This window comes from Camelus ferus, chromosome 9 (genome assembly GCF_009834535.1).
Source record: "Camelus ferus isolate YT-003-E chromosome 9, BCGSAC_Cfer_1.0, whole genome shotgun sequence".
In the NCBI taxonomy this organism is placed as follows: Eukaryota; Metazoa; Chordata; class Mammalia; order Artiodactyla; family Camelidae; genus Camelus; species Camelus ferus.
The window spans coordinates 16,155,862-16,173,945 of NC_045704.1; the positions used below are offsets into that span (position 1 = coordinate 16,155,862).

The window sequence follows — 18,084 nt, forward strand, 5'->3', positions numbered from 1 at the left end:
CTTTCTCTTTATTCTGTCTGGTATGGTGATCTGTGGCCAGTGATCTTTGATGTTGTGGGAAACAGTGGTGTCCAGTCAGAGATGTGGTGATGCGGGTTGGTAAAAGAATTTACAAAGATGAAGGAGGAGCTAGTAAGGGAGTTTATTAGGTTACACTGCTATAGGCAACAGTGGGCCACACAGACAAGAGGTGCCTGTGTGAGCACCGAGGGCTGGTTGTTGGGGTCTTTTATAAGGGTCATAAGGTGCCTGATGGGCTTGTGCACAAGTCTCTGATTGGTTGTAGGTGAGGTAAGAGGTTTAGGGTCCATGAAGGGCGGTGTGGTTTATGACTGATTGGGTGGGCTGAAACAAACCAGCCTGAGCATTACCTAGGGCTGTTAGTTTGTTAGTGGAAACATGCCCAGTAAAGAATGTACTTTGCCTGTTGAGGGATCACAGGCAGACATCTGAGAGCCCAGAAATGGGGGTTGTTGGACTTTGAAGGATGTCAGTTGGCCCCACAGATGTTATAACAGCTGTAAGTCTGCTGTTACTGTTGACTGTAAGTCATAAAAGATTATGACTCACTGAAGGCTCAGATGATGGTTAGCATTTTTTAGCAATAAAGCACTTTAAAGTTGATGTATGTACATTTTTTAGACATAATGCTGCTGTACACCTAATAGACTGCAGTATAGTGTAAACATCCCTTTTATATGCACTAGAAAATGAAAAAATGCATGACTTGCTTAATTGCGATATCCACTATGTTGCAACATCTTCTTTATTGTGATATTTGCTATATTGCAGTATTTGCTATATTGCTATAGTCTGGAACTGAACTGGCAATACCTGAGGTATGCCTGTATTTTCTAGTTAAATTAAAGAGAGAGAGAAAGAAAAATAAGGTGCGCACTCCCCTTGGTGTCTGAGAATTCTGGGGACTTATGTCCTTATGATCTTCTTGATTCAAGGTCTTGCCTTCGCACCTCTGGTTCCATCTCACCCAGTGACAGCCCACATGAAACTTGGTCTCTCCTCAGTTCCCACAAAAGACCCCCTTGCACACAGCCACTTGAGGTTAATAAATAAACTTTAATGAGGTGTTTGGGGGCTGGGGACGGTCAGGGGTTTATATCAGTCCAGAGAAAAGCTGAATCCTTCTCATCTCTCTTGCAGAGCAGCTCATGCCTTGCATTCTGGTTCAAGGTCTCTATCTCCCTAAGGTATCTTCTCCAACAGACAGTTCTCTCTGTAAGAGGAATTCTAGTGCCTGGCATCAAGACCATTTCAAAGTAAACAGGTCAGTTGTATCTGAGCAGCTCTGCGCCCTGGGTCCTGATCTGTGGGAAATGTTTCTTCTGTAGTTTCTGCTCCCTCGGTGTCTCTTCCTCCTTGTTTTGGAAACAACTTCTTGCTTTACCTTGATGGGTTGCCAGCATCTTGTCAATATTAGCACCCTGGCTACAGATGTTCTCCTGGGGCTGAGTCTTGGCAGAAGGTGCTTGGAGCAGACAGCCTCTAAGGTCATGACCACCAGTTGTGCTGGCTCCTTGGGCAGCCTCGGGCAGCTGGGCTCCAGCCTTTGGTTCTCTTCTGGTGATAACGGTCCGTCGCTATTTCTTGTAACTACAGACATTCCATATTATACAGAGATTTAGAAGTTCAAGACCAGAGGTCAGATTCTTATGAAAAAATCTTCAGTAGTTGGAGCATTCTGTGTGGTTCTACTATGCAGGAAAGGATTAAATTTGTTCAAAAAGATACCTAGCCCTTTGCCCTTGGCTCCTGGGAAGTAACCGCTAAGCTCTTGGAATGTGCTGGTTGATAGGAGTCTTTGTTGACCTGCGGCCGTGGGCCACACTGGATAGTCTATGCCAGCAGTGTACTTTGTGGTGGGGGCCTTGGGCCACAATATATTAGCCTGACCTATGTTGGTGCTAGAGACTAAAGTCAGCTATGTGGGTGGTCAGTTGTGTCTACATGATTGACCCCCAGTAAAAACCCTGGAAACCAAGGCTGAGATGAGCTATTCTGGTTGGCAATATTGTGTGTGTGTTGTCATACATCATCACTGGGAGAAGTAAGTGTTGTCCACATGACTCCACAGGGAGTGGACAACTGGAAGCTTGTGTCCGGTCTCTCCAAGACCCTTCCCTGCAAGCCTTTTCACATTGCTTACCTTAATCTCATACTTCCAGTGTAATAAACTGTAACTGAGTATCCATGAGTATAACAGCATTCCTGAGTTCTGTGAGTCCTTGTAGTGAATGATTCAACCTGAAGGTGGTCTTGGGGACCCCTGAACTTGCACGTAAGAAGGGACATTCTTGAGGTCTGGCTCGGGGAGGGTCTCTTTGGAGGGAGATTTCATCTATTGAGGCGGGGTCTGGCTGTGAGACCCACATCCTCACCAGCTGCAGTCTCTCTCCATTCGGTCCTGATGCTGTCACCTTGTGCTCTCTGTTGGCGGATCCTGGGGAGAGCTGTCTTTACTGTCCACAGTTGAATAGGAGACCTTCTAGAAGGAGGATATGCAAACTTTAGCCTCAGGTGCTTTTCAAACAAAAATCTTCTCCCTGAAGCCTAGCATGCAAAGAGCTGGAGGCATTAGTAACTGAAAACTTCCCCAACTTGGGAAAGGAAACAGTCACCCAAGTCCTGGAAGTGAGAGAGTTCCACACAGGATCAACCCAAAGAGGAACACACCAAAGCACACAATAATCAAATTGACAAAAATTAAGGATAAGGAGAAAATATGAAAATTAGCAAGAGAAAAGCAACAAATAACATAGACGAGAACTCTCATAAGGTTATCAGCTGATTTTTCAGCAGAAACTCTACAGGCCAGAAGGGAGTGGCAGGATGTATTTAAAGTGATGAAAAGAAAAAATTTACAACCAAGAATACTTTACCCAGCAAATTTCTCGTTCAGATTTGATGAAGAAATCAAAAACTTCACAGATAAACAAGAGCTAAAAGCATTCAGCACCACCAAACCAGCTTTACAACAAATGTTAAAGGAACTTCTCTAGTCATCAAAACTTAAGAAAAGAGAACAAAAAGAAGAAAGAGAAAAAAAGACTTAACAAAAGATTGTTTTGGCAATTTGGGGTCTTTTATGGTTCCATATAAATTTTGGAATTGTTTGTTCTAGTTCTGTGGAAAATGTGAGTATGTTGACAGGGGTTGCATTGGATCTGTAGATTGCTTTGGGTATTGTGGCCATTTTGATAATGTTGATTCTTACAATCCAAGAGCACAAGATATCTTTCCATTTCTTTGTATCATCTTCAATTTCTTTCATCAATGTTTTACGGTTTTCATTGTATAGGTAACCTCCTTGGTTAAGTTTATTTCTAGGTATTTAGTTGTTTTTGATGCAATGAAAATGTTTATACCTGTTATAAAATTCTGGTTTTTGAAGTGGAAATAAAAAGTGAATGAAGGGGTGCAAATGGCAAAATATCCTTTTTTATGGGTGAATTGTATTCCACTACATATGTATGCTGTGTCTTCTTTATCCATTCATCTATTATTGATGTGCACTTAGGATGCTTCCATATCTTGGCAATTATAAATAATGTTGCTGTTAAAAAAATAGTAGGGCTACTACAACTAATAAGTAGGTTTAGCTAGATCAAAGAATAAAGGTCAATATACAGATATCAATTTTATTTCTATATACCAGCAATGAATAATTAGTAATCGAAATTTTAAAATAGTACCATTTACAGTAGCATAAAGTTACTAAATCTTGGGGAAAATGTGTAAAATTTGTATGTAGAAAACTATAAAACATTGGTAAGAGAACTCAAAGAAGATCTAAATAAATATACCATGTTCATGGATTGCCAGATCCAAACATGTATGGGTTTAACACAATCCCAATCTTAACATGCATTTTTGTAGATATTGAGAAGCTTATTCCAATATCTATATGGAAAGACATAGAAACTAGAATTGCCTAAAAAGCAACTTTTTAAAAGAAGAAGGAACAAAGTTGGAGAACAAACACTAGCTGATTCCAAGACTTACAGTAGGGCTACATTGATCAAGGCAAGATGGTGTTAGCAAAAGAACAGACCCAGCTATTCCACTCCTAGGCATCTACCCAAGAGAAGTGAAAACATATGTCCACAAAAAAAACCCTGCACATTAATTTTATAGCAATTCATAATAGCAAAAAACTTGAAACAAACTAAATGTCCATCAACTGAGCAGCGAGTAAACAAACTAGTATATCTGATGCTACTCAGAAAAATACAAACACCAACTACTGATGGAGGCAGCCCAACATGGGGGAACCTCAGATGCATTATATGTGCTTATAGGATGTTTTAGGAAAAGCAAAACTGGAGGGATGGACTCCTGATCAGTGTTGGTGGATGCTGAGAGGGGAGTGAGAGAATTGACTAAAACGGGGCAGGAGGAAATTTGGGGGTGGTGAGAATGTTCTGTATTATGACCGTGGTGCGGATGTGGTCTATATAAACTGTTACATGTGTATAAAAATTCATTAAAAGTGCACCTAAAGAGAAAAAAAAGAGCTGCAGGCCTGTTCCCTACCCTCTGGGAGCCAGGGCAGCACTTCTCCAGGTGGTGTCATGAGTGGGGAGGGAAGGGGTGCCTGTGAAAATGCAGATCTCCAGGCTTCAGTGCGGACCCACCAGACCAGACTCTCAGGCGGCAGGGCACAGGAACCTGCATTTTCTCAAACCTTACAGGGGCTATGGCAGGAAGGGTTGGGAACTGCTGCTCAAGGCATTTGGAGAAGAGATCAAGGACCTGACATGTGAGGCCATTCAGGCTTTTGGTTAAGTGCTGCAGGTGCCTAGATATGCCTGGCTTTGCCTTGGGAAAGCCCACAGTGATTAATCTGAGGTTCATGGAGACCCCACTTCCTACACACACACACCCGCCTCAGCCCCACCACCACACTTACGCCATTAGCAGAGGGGCTGCGCCGTTTGTGACCTGGGGAAGCAGGAGGAGAAGTGGTCAGGAATTAATGACAGTGCAGGAGAGCATGGGAAGAAGATGTGTGGGTGGCTGTGTCCCTTGAATTCTAAGTCCCAGCTCTGCTATTGATATGGGGGAGTCACTTCCCAAAATGGTTTCTATATTTCTAAAACACACCTGGGGTATACGCTTCATGTAGTTCTTCATTCAGTTATTAGGTATAAGTCAATATTTACAGAGCACAGGCTCTGGAACCAGATGGAAGGGTTCAGATTCCTGTTCTGTCCTTAAGGAGCTGGGTGACCATGGGCAATTGACTTAACCTCTCTGGGCTTCAGTTTCCTCAACCATCAAACAGGGATTTATTCAGTAAATAGTGAATGTCTGCTTTGTGCCAGGGGCATCCTAGGTGCTAGGGATATAGCTGTTGAACAGACAAAAATCCCTGCTCTCATGGTACTTACATATTAAGCATCATAGACACCGCAGGAGTGGCGGTAGTAATCACAGCTATGCGTACGCCCCGCGTGTGGCTTACAGAGTGCAACCACTGCACTGAGGGCTTTGCCTGTATCATCAGGTACAGTTACTCCATTTCACAGATGAGGAAACTCGAGTCAGAGAGAGTAAGTCATTTGCTCATGGTGACACCATAAAGCAGTAGAGTGTGGGCCCAGACATAGGCAGTCTGGCTCTGGACATGACGCATTCAGCAAACACTTCCTCAAATATCTCTTTCATGCCTGTCCTGGTGGGTGGTGCTGGGGACACAGCCATGATTGTGATGGTTCTAGCCCTGCCCTCCTGGGGCTCACAGTCCACTGGAGAGACACACGAGTCCCTGCACAGTGATATCCCTGAGTGGGCAAGGCTGGGGTGGGGGAGCCTAGAGCTGGTGCTTGGCTTATTTCAAGGAAGAATATGGAGGGCCTCCTGGAGGAGGGGGCCTCCCACTGGGATGTGGGGAGGTAATTTTATTTAGTGATTGAGGGAACAAAGCTTTCTAGCCAACAGAACTGCCATCTACTCCTGACATTCCACTTGTGTGTCACTTGGCAGGTAACTTCACCCTTCTGAGCAAACATTTCCTCATCTGTAAGTTGGGCTCACAGCGGGACTCTCTTTGCAAGGTGGTTGTGGATATTCAAGGGGGCTGTGCAGAGAAAGTCCTTGGCACAGAGAAAGTGCTCAGCAAAATATAGTTCTTTTGATTACAGAATTAGCTGCAGGAGTTTGTCAGAGGGAGCCATGGGGAGGGTGCTCCAGGCAGGGGAACAGCCTTGCAAAGTCCTTGAGGTGAGAGCATGAGGTCCTTTTTGAGCCAGGGATCGAGGTGCCGGTTCCTGCCACCCCCTCTTTTTCCATGAGAGCAGCTAGGGGGTCACTCCTGAGCAAGGGAGATAGAGGAAAGCTGGGGGTGGGTGGGAGTGCAGTTAAGTGTTACTCCGCCCTCCATCCTTCTGGCAGGGGCTCCTGTGTCACTGAATTAAAAGTTAAAGTCCTTACTCTGGTCTTCGAGGCCCTACAGGATCTGCTCTCACTCCTGAAATATTTGTAAAATGAGTCAACAATCCAATGACTAAAACGCCCTGGTCTCAATGTCCTCGCCTGTCAAATGGGGGAACTTCATGGTACTGAGGTGAGGATTCAGTGAGAGGCTGCCACGTGGACGGCTTAGCGCAGAGCCTGGCACATAGTATGGGCTCAATTATGGCGGCTGTGGTGATGTTCATTTACAGCAGAGAGGCGGAGGGTGTGCCAGGAAGGAGGGGACTCACAGAGGCTTCTGCGTAGCCGGAGATAAACGAACAGGGACAAGGCCAGACCAACCAGGATTCCCAGAGTCAGGAGGATAATTTTCCAAGAGGATAAGCCCGAATGTGGTTGCTCCCTAGGAAGTCCTGCAGGAAAAGGAAGCAGAGATTTAAATTGAGAGACTTCTGGGGTTTTCACCTGACCCCAAAACATTACTCCTCATTTTTAAAGGAAGCTACCACTCTGCTTCCCTTAGTCTATATGGTTCAGGTGGATTTGACCCCATCCTCTGGTTCCTAGGATGGGACTTTGACCTGGGCCCGGCCTGTCAGAGCATTCCATTCTCCCCGGCTGCGGTGATTGGTTCATAGCGGGGTCTGTGACCCAAGTTGAGCCAGTGAGAGCCAGCCCTGAGACTGTGGCTAGAGCTATTGAAAGTGGTGTATTCTTTCCCTTGGGATTACTGAATTGGGCTGAGAGCTGAGGACCATCTCACCTTCCTGAGGGGAGAGCCTTCCAGAGAATGAAGTCAGCATAGATAAAAGCACAGACAAGAGAGGTAAAGAAAAGTTCCTGGGTTACACAGTTGGAGCACCTGGATCTAACCATACTTGGAGGCACATTTTCAATAAAGTCTCATTTTTTGTTCTGGAATTGGGTAGTCCTGATGGCTGTAAAACCTTGAAAATATACTAAGAAAAAAAGTGTACATGTTCAAAGGATGAATTTTATTATTTATATATTATATTAAAATATAATACTACTGAAGGGTAATAATACTCAAATATGGTGGTGAAGGAAATGATGGAGAAAAATTTTTTTTAAATCTCATTTTTGCTTGACTATTTTGAGTTGTGCTTCTAGCAATTCTAAGTGGTAGGGTTCTGCCTGGTACACTTGGAAAGCCTTCCTGAGTCCCAGTGAAAGGGGCATCACCCAACTACCCCAGCAAGGTTTGCAGAGCGGCTGAGTCCCGGTGGCGGTACAGTGGTTCCCATGGCACAGATGTTGAGTTAACAGAGAGTAAAGCTGGTCCCGTTGGACCTTCCATGAGGGAGCTTAGGGGAAGGATGGGAGTCAGAGAGCATTCTTGTGGCTGAGGGACTCCCTTACCAGGGACCACTTCTAAACTCTTCCCCCAGAGAGAATCCTCCCGTGATTTCCTTCTATGGTCCCTCTGCTCTCCCCACCCAGGAGGTGCCTCACCTCTGACCAGGACTGTCAGTTCTGCCTGGCCCGTCCCCAGGGCGTTGGTGACAAGGCAGATGAAAGTCGTGTTGATGGATTCATCCACAGTATGGATCAGGAGCTGGGTGTCCTGGGCCACAGCAGAGGGTGGCAGGGGTCCCGTGGACCTGGGAGAGACACATGGGTGAGGAAGTGGCCTCTGGTGGAGGCCTAGAGTGACAGGTGATTGAGCACTTACTGTATGCTGGGAACACAGAAACCCTCATGACATCTGTGATAGCCCCTGAGAGCAAGCCTGGAGTTCCCCTGACTCTTCTGCTCACACTCATGTCCAGCCTATCAGCAGATCCTGTCTGCCCCACCTTCAAAATCTATCCAGAATCCAACTGGATATACAGAATCCTGATCAGAGGCCTGAAGGAGGCAAGGGTAAGAGTGAGCAGTGTGGGAACTGGTGGGAAGAGCATTCCGGGCATAGGGAACAGCATATACGAAGACCCTGGGATGGGAACATAATTGAAGTGTTTGAGGATCCACAAGGAGGCCACTGTGGATCTAGAGGTGAGAGCAAAGGACCGCAGCCACCACCCAGGGCTGTGCCCCCTACTCCTGGTCCACTGCGGCCACCTTCTCATGGGGTTCCCTATTTCTACCCCCACCCCACCCCACTCTGTCCCCCATTTTGCAGCCTGAGAGATCTTATCAGAACTAAGTCAGCTCAAGTCCCTCCTCTATCCAAAGTCCTCCTGTATAATCTCACTCAGAATAAAGCAAAAGTCCTTACCATGGGTATAGGTCCCATACACGCTGGTCCCCTGATGCCACTGATCACACTGTCTGTTACTCTCCCCTTTGCTCTTAACTATCCACGGTGGCCAACTGTAGATCCTCAAACACTCCAGTTATGCTCCCATCCCAGGGTCTTCGCATGTTCTGTTCCCTGTGTCTGGAATGCTCTTCCCACCAGTACCACACTGTTCACCCTCACCTCCTTCAGGCCTCTGCTCAGATGTCACCTTTGTGACACCTTCCTGGGCCACTCTATTTCAACTGCAGTGACCCCCCTCCTCATCCCCCTCCCCCTGCTTTATCTTTCCCATGGGCTTTATCTACCTTTATCTACCGTCCTTGACAACATTATCTTGTTTATTGTTTCTCTCCTTCACCCAAATGGGAGCTCCAAGAGGGGAAGGAGTTTGCTCTATTTTATTTACCAAGATATGTGGGTCAACAGCGTCTGGCCCACAGCCGTCAGGAAACACTGGCGTAAGGGATGGAGGAGACAGAGGCACGGATTTGGGCATTTGGCAGAGCGGGCATGGAAACCCCGCCGTGTGGCTTGTAAGCCTGAACTTTGGTGCTTTGGGGCAGGAAAATAAAGGCTGGCTGTCAACACCAGTTGGAAACCTTTGGCCAGCAGTTCCTTTCACCATCAAGACCCTACTGTGGGTATCCGTGGAGGTGGACAGACACGGTTGGTCGCCAACATGACATCTGCATAGTTGAAAATGGGAAAGCGCCTCTATCCCCACTTGGGATTGGTTAAGTCATTGAAGGCATCACCTAGGATGGAATCCCAGCAGCATGAAGGAGGGGTTGTGGGTATTTTGAAACATGAAAGATAAAGACTGTTTGATGGATGGACAGAGGGATGAACCGATGGGCAGGAATGTGATAAAAACAACTAACAGGAAAATATTAATGGGAGAATCCACGTGTGGGTTTTTGAGTGTTCGCTGGACAATTCTTACAACTTTTCTGTATGTTTGAAAAATCTCCTGATAAAATGTTGGGGAAAATGGATCTACAGGCTTTGACATGGAAAGATGTTCACAAGACAGAGAAGTTTCAAAATTGTACATACAGCACAAATTTTGTGTAGAAACATTGAGGGAAAAAAAAAGACAGGAAGGACATATTACAAGGGGTCACAGAGGCTATTCCTGGAGGTGGCTGGGTACGCTTGACCTTTGGTGTTGTTTTCTTCTTTTTGCAATAACCATATTGTCTAAAGTTTCCACAATGCTTGCCAGTTATTTTTGTAGTGAGGAAAAAGGCCCAATAAAAATTATATAAAAACAATTTACCCCTTTGCCTGTATCTTCCCTCACTTAAAAAAAATGCTTTTTATTTTTTTAAACTTTTTTTAGGGAGGAAGTAATAAAGTTTATTTATTAACGGAGGTACTGGGGATTAAACCCAGGACCTCATGCGTGCTAAGCACACACTCTACCACTGAACTATACCCTCCCCCTCTTCCCTCACTCTTAATCCCAGCCTCCGCATGAATTTGAGGAAATCTTCTGATTGCTCCGCCTCTCAATTTCCTCATCCAGAGAATAGGGACAGAGAATTGTTTCGTCAGCAAGGACAGAGCAGGTTACACGAGGTAGCTGGGGAGGTGGCCCAGCCCAGGGGTTAAGAGGTTTGGGTTTGGATCCAGGCGCTGATTGGAGTCACCTCTGCACCTCCGTGGCTATGTGCCCCGGCCAATGACGGCAGCTGCTGGGGCCCAGCTGGTCTTTAACCCGACATGGCGATAGTGTGGATTGTGCCCAGAATATGGGGATTGTGCGGGCTGAGGCTAAGTACTTGGCACACAGCTGGTATGTCATCTCATCTGGACTAAACCACCTCGTAAACTCTGTGCATACGAGACAGAAATTTTCCTGGGGGCCCCAAGTTGACTTCTTGCTCTCCTTACTTTCCTGCCTACACCCCTCCTCCCTCAGACCTAGGAGTCCAGGTCCCCCACCCCCTCATTTCTCAGGATCCCGGGGATCTGGGTCCCCAGCCCCTCCCTCTTCCGACCCAGGACTCACGTGCTCCAGTTATAGCCCGTGGGCTCTGGTTTGCTGCGGACATCACAGTGCAGGGTGGCCCCATGGAGGCCAAGGTACCAGTTGTCATCATAGCCAGAGATGGAAACCTCAGGGGAATCTGGGGGAGACAGACACGTAGGCTCAGAGACAGGGAGCCTTCACATTATTCAGCCTAAAGATATTTGGAATTCATGTCACAACTGGAAAAGGCCTCATTGGGTTTCGGGAAGGGCCCAAGATGGAGAGGCCTGGAAGGGGTCTGGGGCAGTGGGTTCCCTCTGAGAATAGAAGCCTGGGGAGTCCTCAGGAGGGTGAGAGGTGGTGAGGCACAGGGAGGGCATCTCAGGACCTGCTTCTCTCTACTCCTTTTCCTGGGTAAAGCCAGGTCCTGGCGTGCCTTGGACCTCCTGGGCGCTCAGAATGCACAGGAGCATGTTCAAGGCTCTGACAAGTCCTGCAGGAAAGAATCCTGGATGACGTTGTTTCAGCCTGCTGCTTATCCAACCCAAAAGTGAGCGACAGAGAAGACTTCAAAATCCCCAGGAGGAAGGCCAGTGAGACAGAATGTGTGTGTTTGTGTGTGGGGGAGTCAGTAGAGATCCCCTCCTCTCTCAGACCCAGTGGCAATGTTGAGGGGGTCCGGTGTAGACAGTGCCTGAGGGAATCAGTGCAGCAACTGCCTGGGAGGGTCTATTCAGTACAGACAACGATGGGGGCACAGACCCTAGACCAGCCAGTATAGACCACATTGGGGCAGAGGGGAATGGAGACTACACTGGGGGGACAGTTCTCCAAGGGAGCCAGTGTAGACAGTGTTGCAGGTCAGTGTGAGAGACATCCTAGGAGAACCCGTGTAGAAAATGTGGGGTATCAGTGTAGCGTGGTCAGGGGAACCACTTTAGGCAACGGGGGGAACAGTGACAACTCCCCACAGCTGATGGCCTAACTGGTGTAGACAATGGAGGCAGTGCTTTCTGGGACCCAGGGAAGCCAGTGTAGACAAAGGTAAGGCAGTATAGAAAATGAACAAGGGAGTCGGTGTAGACCATGGGGAAGTGTGCAGCCATGTGGACACGGTCAGTGTGGACAGTTGCCCAGGGAGGCAGATGTAGGCACTGTGTGTAGATTGGGCTCAAGGAAACCAGTGTGGGGCGTTGGTGGAGATAGTGGCCAGGAGAGCCAGGTAGACAACCCGGGCAGGAGTGTGGACTGTGGCCTTAGATGTTGGTTTAGGCAATGAAGGACAGTGTTGTTTGTGGCCCAGGAGAGCCGGTGTAGATGGTGTAGGGGGTGTAGACGATAGTCAGGGGAAGCTAGTGTGGATGATGGGGTAATGTTGAAAGTGGCCCGGGGAGTCAGTGTAGACGGTGGCAGGAGGAGGGTGGGGGCGGGGTCCCTCCTCCAGGGCACACTCACAGGGCATGCTGAGGGTCACAGGCAGCAACACCGGCTCCTCCAGGCTCTCATGCTCCACTCTGCATGTGACGTTCTTGCCATCCATCTGGCTCGAAGGTGTTAAGGTTAAGAGGCTGATGACGGTGAAGGTGCCGGGCAGGGGCCCTGGCACCTGGCTCTTATTTGCCTTCCCGTCCAGGTGCGAGGACCAGGAGATGTGGGCAGGCGGGCGACCCCCCGTGGAGACACAGCTGGCCACAGGCACAGGCTCTGGGCCGAGTGGGCTGAGTGGGACCTCCTGGGTCTCGGCCTTGTTCTGGGGTTTGGCTGGGGATAGGAGTGAAAGAGATGGGTCACTCCTTGCCTGAAGTCACTTAAACATCTCAGCAGCAGAGGAGGGTGGACAATTGAGGGTACAGAATGGCCAGGTTCAAATCTCAGCTCTTGGGTTGGGGAGGGTGTAGCTCAGTGGTAGAGCGCATGCCTAGCACACATAAGGTCCTGGGTTCAATCCTCAGTACCTCCATTAAAAATAAATAAACAAAAACCTAATTACCCCCCCCCAATAAATACAAATAAAAAATGTGAAACTATACATATATATATTAGGGTGGCCTTGGGCAAGTCAGTTTCCTTGTCTGTCCACTGGGGATGATGATAGAGTTATTGGTGATGAGAAAATGCAGGTAAAGCTCTTAAAACGGTCCTTGGCACATAATAAATGCCCAATATATATATATATATATTTATTATTGGTAATTGAATCCATTGGCTGGTTCTGTGATGGGCAGTGTTGAGGACCCAGCAATGACCGAGACAGCCTCATCCTTGCCTTCCTGGGGTGGGCGGTCCAAGGGGAAGAGAGACTTCCCCAGACAGTGATGACTCTGAGTGAGCAAGGCTGGGATGGGGGAGCCCAGAAGGGGTGCCTGAATCTGGGGGTGGTATGTAGGTGGTTGCAGAGGGCTTCTTGGAAGAGAGGAGGGCTGAGCTGTGCCCTGGAGTTTCAGAGGGAAAATGACTGGCCCAAAGTTACATGGCTGTAAGCGGCAGAGCTGGGCTTTTACACGAGGTCTATCTGACTCCAAAACTACCTTGACTGTTTCTTAATCATCATTTTGGTGATTCCCTGACCTGGGGCTTCACTTGGTTCCTTTCTCATCAGTACCTGAGTTATTGTTACTGAAGATTTCTCTTTAACTTGACTCACTGGTTCTGTTTTACCCTCATCCTAAACCATCAGTCCTAAAGTCCCAAGTTTTCTGAAATGATGAGATTTGCCTTTGTCTGGGTACTGTATGCCAGGCATTGTTCCAGGTACTTAACCTTTCATGAGTCATTCATACAAGGCTTGGAACAGTTCCTGGCATCTAAGTGAAAAGGTAATGTCAGCTCTTATTCATCGTCAGAGTGAGCTCCCTTTCACAGCTGAGGAAACTGAAGAACAATTGTACTCAATTGCCAAGAGGAAAGCCTGACTCCCTGGTGCTCAGGAAAATGACCGCAGGATTCCATGACAATGCCCAAGGGCAATTGGCCCCACGGGGAAAGCCCTCCACTACTGGGTATCAGAATCCCCGCCTCCCAGTCTATTTCAACTCTTCCTCCCGGAAGGGAGTAGTCACTAGCTCACATGGGCTTCTGTTCTAAGCAATTCACCTGATAAACTCCCAGGACCCTCAGGATAGCTTTCTGAAGGCAGCAGTATTTTTACTAAGCCTATTTTACAGATGAGGAAAGGAGGTTCTGAGAGGAAACCACTTGCCCAGGCTGGTAGTGGCTAGCTGGGGTCCAAACCCAGGTCCCTGGGCTTCCTAGACCCCTCCCTGTCCCCCCACCCCATACTCGCATCAGCCCCCACCTTCCCCCACACAGCATCCCCAGCCTCTCCATCCCCTCTGCTCTCAGTCTCCCAAGATCTTACTCCCCATGATCGCTACTCTCTTCTGGTCCTCCAGCCCCTCCCCTTTCTAACCTCCCCCTCTGCATCCCCCCCCCCCCCGCCCCCTATCATTGCCCTACATCCTTTTGTGCCCGCAGAATCGCTGCTCTGGAGGGAATCTCACTCCCTCCCGGCTCTCCCCACCCTGTGCTTACCTCTCTACGTACTGCACCCCACCCCACCCCACCCCCTTCCCTTTCGTCCCCAGTCATCCCGGCTCACCCAGCACCCGGAGCCAGGTTCGGGCGCTCCTGTCGCCTTGAGGGAACGTGGCGAACTGGCAGGTGTAGTTGGCCTCATCCTCTGCGCCCAACCCCCGCAAGGCCAGCGATGCGTCCCGTAGCTCCTCTCCTGGCTTGGCGGCCACAAACTCCAACCGCCCGGGCTCGGGGAAACTGGGGCCCTGGGTAGGGTGGAAGACCGCCACGCTGCGGATGGCCTCCGTCGGCTTCTGCCGGGTCCAAGTCACCTGAGTCACTGTCACTTTATCCTCCATGAGCTGTAATTTGCATGGCAGCTTCACGGTGTCGCCCAGGAAGCCGTGCACCTGGGCAGGGGCCAGTACACTGACCACCTCAGTCTCTGTGGGGAAACATGGGGCGGGTCACACCCGGGTGTCCCTGATCTGAATGGGGAGGGGCGACCAGGAGGTCGCTCGCCTGGGGCCTGGAGCCCCTTGGTTGGGAGCATGTAGGGGGGTGCGGTGGGAATCATTCTGGATCTGGGCAGCAGCAAGGGTTAGCGGGGCTGGACTGGGTTTGCAACCAGGCCCACGCCCCTTCGAAGGGCTGTTATTACTGTATTTCCTCTATGTCAGCATCATCATTTAAAATATTGTGGTCAATATTGTGGTTAAAAAACTTAAAATTGCCATTTAAATAATTTAAAAGTGCCATCTTGCAGTGGCAGTAAGTACATTCATGATGTTGTGCAACCATCATCACTTTCTAGTTACAAAACTTTTTTCATCACCCTAGAGACATCGATTTTAAGAGGCACTGGGGATTCTGTCATTTACAGCACGACTCACTGTCAGTGGTTACAGCATCTCTGATTTAGAGGTCTGAAAATGGGAAGAAACTCTAGGTCTCAGAGTCCATGAAATATGGTATTATGATTACTCTCCGTGGCCTGGAGGTAGGAAAATATTTGTAGGGGATCTTGGCACAAGAAGGGAGGTGATGATAGCCCTAGGGTTTTGAATCCCTTCCGGATTTCTGCTGTGAGGCTTCAGGCAGATTACTTAACCTCTCTGATTCTTTTTTCCAGTTTGTAAAATGGGACTAGTAACAGTAAACATTCACAAGTTGCTTACATATATCAGGGACTGTTCTGAGTGCTTCTCATGTCTCCCAGCATTTAGTCCTTAAATAGCTCCTCGAGGCAAACACTATGGTCAGCCCAACTTTAGAGAGGGGGGAAACAAGTCTTTTAATGCAGGTCATATACAGTGGGCAAGTGGAAGAGGTGGGATTTGAACCTAGGGTACTCCTGACCTCTAATCCACCAGACTTCATATGAAAATCTTTCTTCCTAGGGCTCCAACATATAATAGGTCCTCAATACTCGTTGGCTTTTCTTGATATTGATAAACACAGTGCTATGCATTCTTATAAATAATAATAAGGATGAGGAGGAGGTGAGAAGGAATTAAGTTCTTTCAATCTTGGTCCTGCTACTCACTCACTAGCTGTGACCTTTGTGCCAGTGGTTTCACTCCTCTGAGCCTCAGTCTCCTCATCTGTAAAGTGGGAGTGGTTATAACTTGACAGGGTGTTGTGAGGACTAAAGGATGAAATTTCTGGAAGGCATATGCCCAGCACGCTATAAAGACCAGTATCGTAAGTATTGTTACGAAGAAGAGGAGGCTGGGAGGTAGTGGGCAGGGGTGCTAGGAGCTTGCTGTGTGGAAGAAGGGCATGGTCTGGACTCAAGGGGATTGTGGGGTGGTGAGCATGCCAGTCTGGGTTCGGATGCCAGCTCCACCATTGATGTGCTGTGCTGCTCAGAGCAAGTGAGTCTCCTCTGATGGCAAGGCCACTATGAGGATGAAATTGGGTGAAGTGACCTTTCTCTGGGCTTGTTCCCTGTGTAATAGCCAGGTCCAAGCTCCTAATGTGTGCCAGGCGCTGGGCTGCTCCCTTAAGCAAGGCTGTCTCCAACCCTCTTCACGGTCCATGGGGCACACACTAGTATTTTCATCCCCGTTGGATCGAGGGGCAAGTGAACTTTGGAAGGTCAAACTACTTGCCTAGGCTGACCAGCAAGCAAGGGGCAGAGCATGGGACCTTTGGGAAATGATGACACGAAGGAGTCTACACTCAATACTACTGTTGTTCACATGAATGGTCATTATCATCATTACTGTCTTCTGGAGTGCATTGACCTAGTTCAGCATCATCCCAAGACACAGTCTTACAAGGTAGGTAGGATTCCACCCCGACCCCGAGACCCCCAACACACACTTTGTGGAAACAGAGCGCTTAGGTCACTTTCCTGAGCTCACACAGGTATTAAATGTCAAAAGCTATTTTGAACCCGGGGCCGTCTGACATCAGAGCTGTATTCCCAATACTTGGAACGCTGCCCCACACATAGTAGGTACTTAATAAACGTGTGTGTGATGAATGCATGCACGAATGCACGGCCACGTCCTTAGAGCCACACATTTGGGGTCAAAGGGGAACGGGGTTCTGTGCCGCTGCCCCTCTTTCCCCCAACCAGCAATCTCTCTCACCGGCAGCGGGCTGTTGGCAGCCGAGGAGAAGGGTTTGCGAGTAGTGAGCAGGGTGAGCAGGTTCGCCAGGTGCCGTGCCAGGGCACAGCACACCCACTTTATTTTACCCTGAGGCTGACCGAAGTCTGGCTGCTTTTCCGGGAAGCTCGCTGAAGGGTCCGACTCCGGCCCGGCATCCGTCCATCCCTGGGGCGGAGCGGTTCGGGGAGGACGGCGCTCTCAGCCTCGGGGAACGCAGGGACCGAGTGCCCGGGCTGGTGAAGAGGGAGGAGGGGAGCAGGGGCAGCCCGGCCGCGCGGGGTCACTCACCGGCTACCGTGGGCGACCAGGACAGAGACAACAGGGATACCAGCAGCCGTGGCCAAGCTAAGCGAACGGCTTGAGCCATGCTGGGCGCGCCGCCTTCTCCACTAACCCGGCGTCCGCTCGCTGTGGCCGCGCCGCCGCCGGCGGCCCTGATTCCGCCGCTCCTGCCCGGGAATCGCGGCCGCGCTCCGCCGCCGCGGCCTGGGGGCGGGGAGGGGAGGTTCGACTTCTTCCCTCCGCAGACTGGCTTAGAGGAAGACCTGGGCGCCCTGTCCCCGCCCAGCTCCTGGTGCGCCGGCTGAGTCCCTCCCTCCGCGCCTGCGCTGACACTTGTCATCGAATTCCGGTGACAGTCCTAGGAGGTGGATACTGATAGCACGAAGCTTCTGATTTGGAGATCCCACGTGACAGGCGAGGAAACTGAGGCAGGCAGAGAGGTTCCGCGAACTTTCTAAAGTTCGCGTTGGCGAGTGACAAAGCAGAGATTCAAGCCTATATTCGGGGCAGTTCCTGAGTTCCTAACCACCAGGACTAAACCCCCTGGATTCATATTAGGCAAATCGCTGCTCTTCTTGGGGCCTCAGTTTCTCACCTGAGAAATGGACAGGATAATAGAGCTCACCTCACAGGAAGGTTTGTAGGGTTTAAAGCAGCAACTGCTTAGTTCAGTTCCTGGTACATAATTTGTACTCAGTAAACAGCAGCTATCACAAAACAGCTGTTAGTGCTGCTTTACAGAAATCATCAAATAATAATGTTGATGAGAATGACGGCTCATTCATTTATTTTCACTCAACAGATATTTATTGAACCAGGCAGTATTCTAGGCACAGGAGATGCTGCAGAGAATAACATAGACAAAAATCCCTGCCTTCACGAAGCCCACCTTCTACTGGTGGGAAACAAACCATTAACACATCAATACACAGAGTACCATCATGTCTGGAGGTGATAATGGTTATGGATGGAGCAATGTATAGAAGGGAGAGAAATGA

At 48.9% G+C, this 18,084-nt stretch overlaps 1 protein-coding gene across 5 annotated transcripts; it reads right to left on the reverse strand.

The window, feature by feature from the left end:
• Positions 1-1,057: 1,057 nt before the first annotated feature.
• PVR (PVR cell adhesion molecule) lies at positions 1,058-17,403 on the reverse strand. Of its 5 annotated transcripts, none has more exons than XR_004322310.1 (9): positions 17,093-17,402; positions 14,269-14,628; positions 12,126-12,431; positions 10,710-10,827; positions 7,906-8,054; positions 6,723-6,845; positions 4,928-4,959; positions 2,898-3,026; positions 1,058-2,500 (listed from the first exon to the last, which is right to left on the reverse strand). XR_004322310.1 is itself a non-coding variant. In XM_032485864.1 (8 exons), the coding sequence occupies exons 1-8, from the start codon at positions 17,169-17,171 to the stop codon at positions 2,432-2,434; spliced, it is 1,236 nt and encodes a 411-aa protein (XP_032341755.1). In that variant the 5' UTR covers positions 17,172-17,403; the 3' UTR covers positions 1,058-2,431. The 5 variants fall into 5 exon arrangements, 3 of the variants coding, with proteins under 3 accessions (XP_032341755.1, XP_032341754.1, XP_032341756.1); XR_004322309.1 differs by having other exon boundaries at positions 1,058-2,503; XM_032485864.1 differs by lacking the exon at positions 2,898-3,026 and having other exon boundaries at positions 17,093-17,403.
• Between the last annotated feature and the right edge of the window lie 681 nt (positions 17,404-18,084).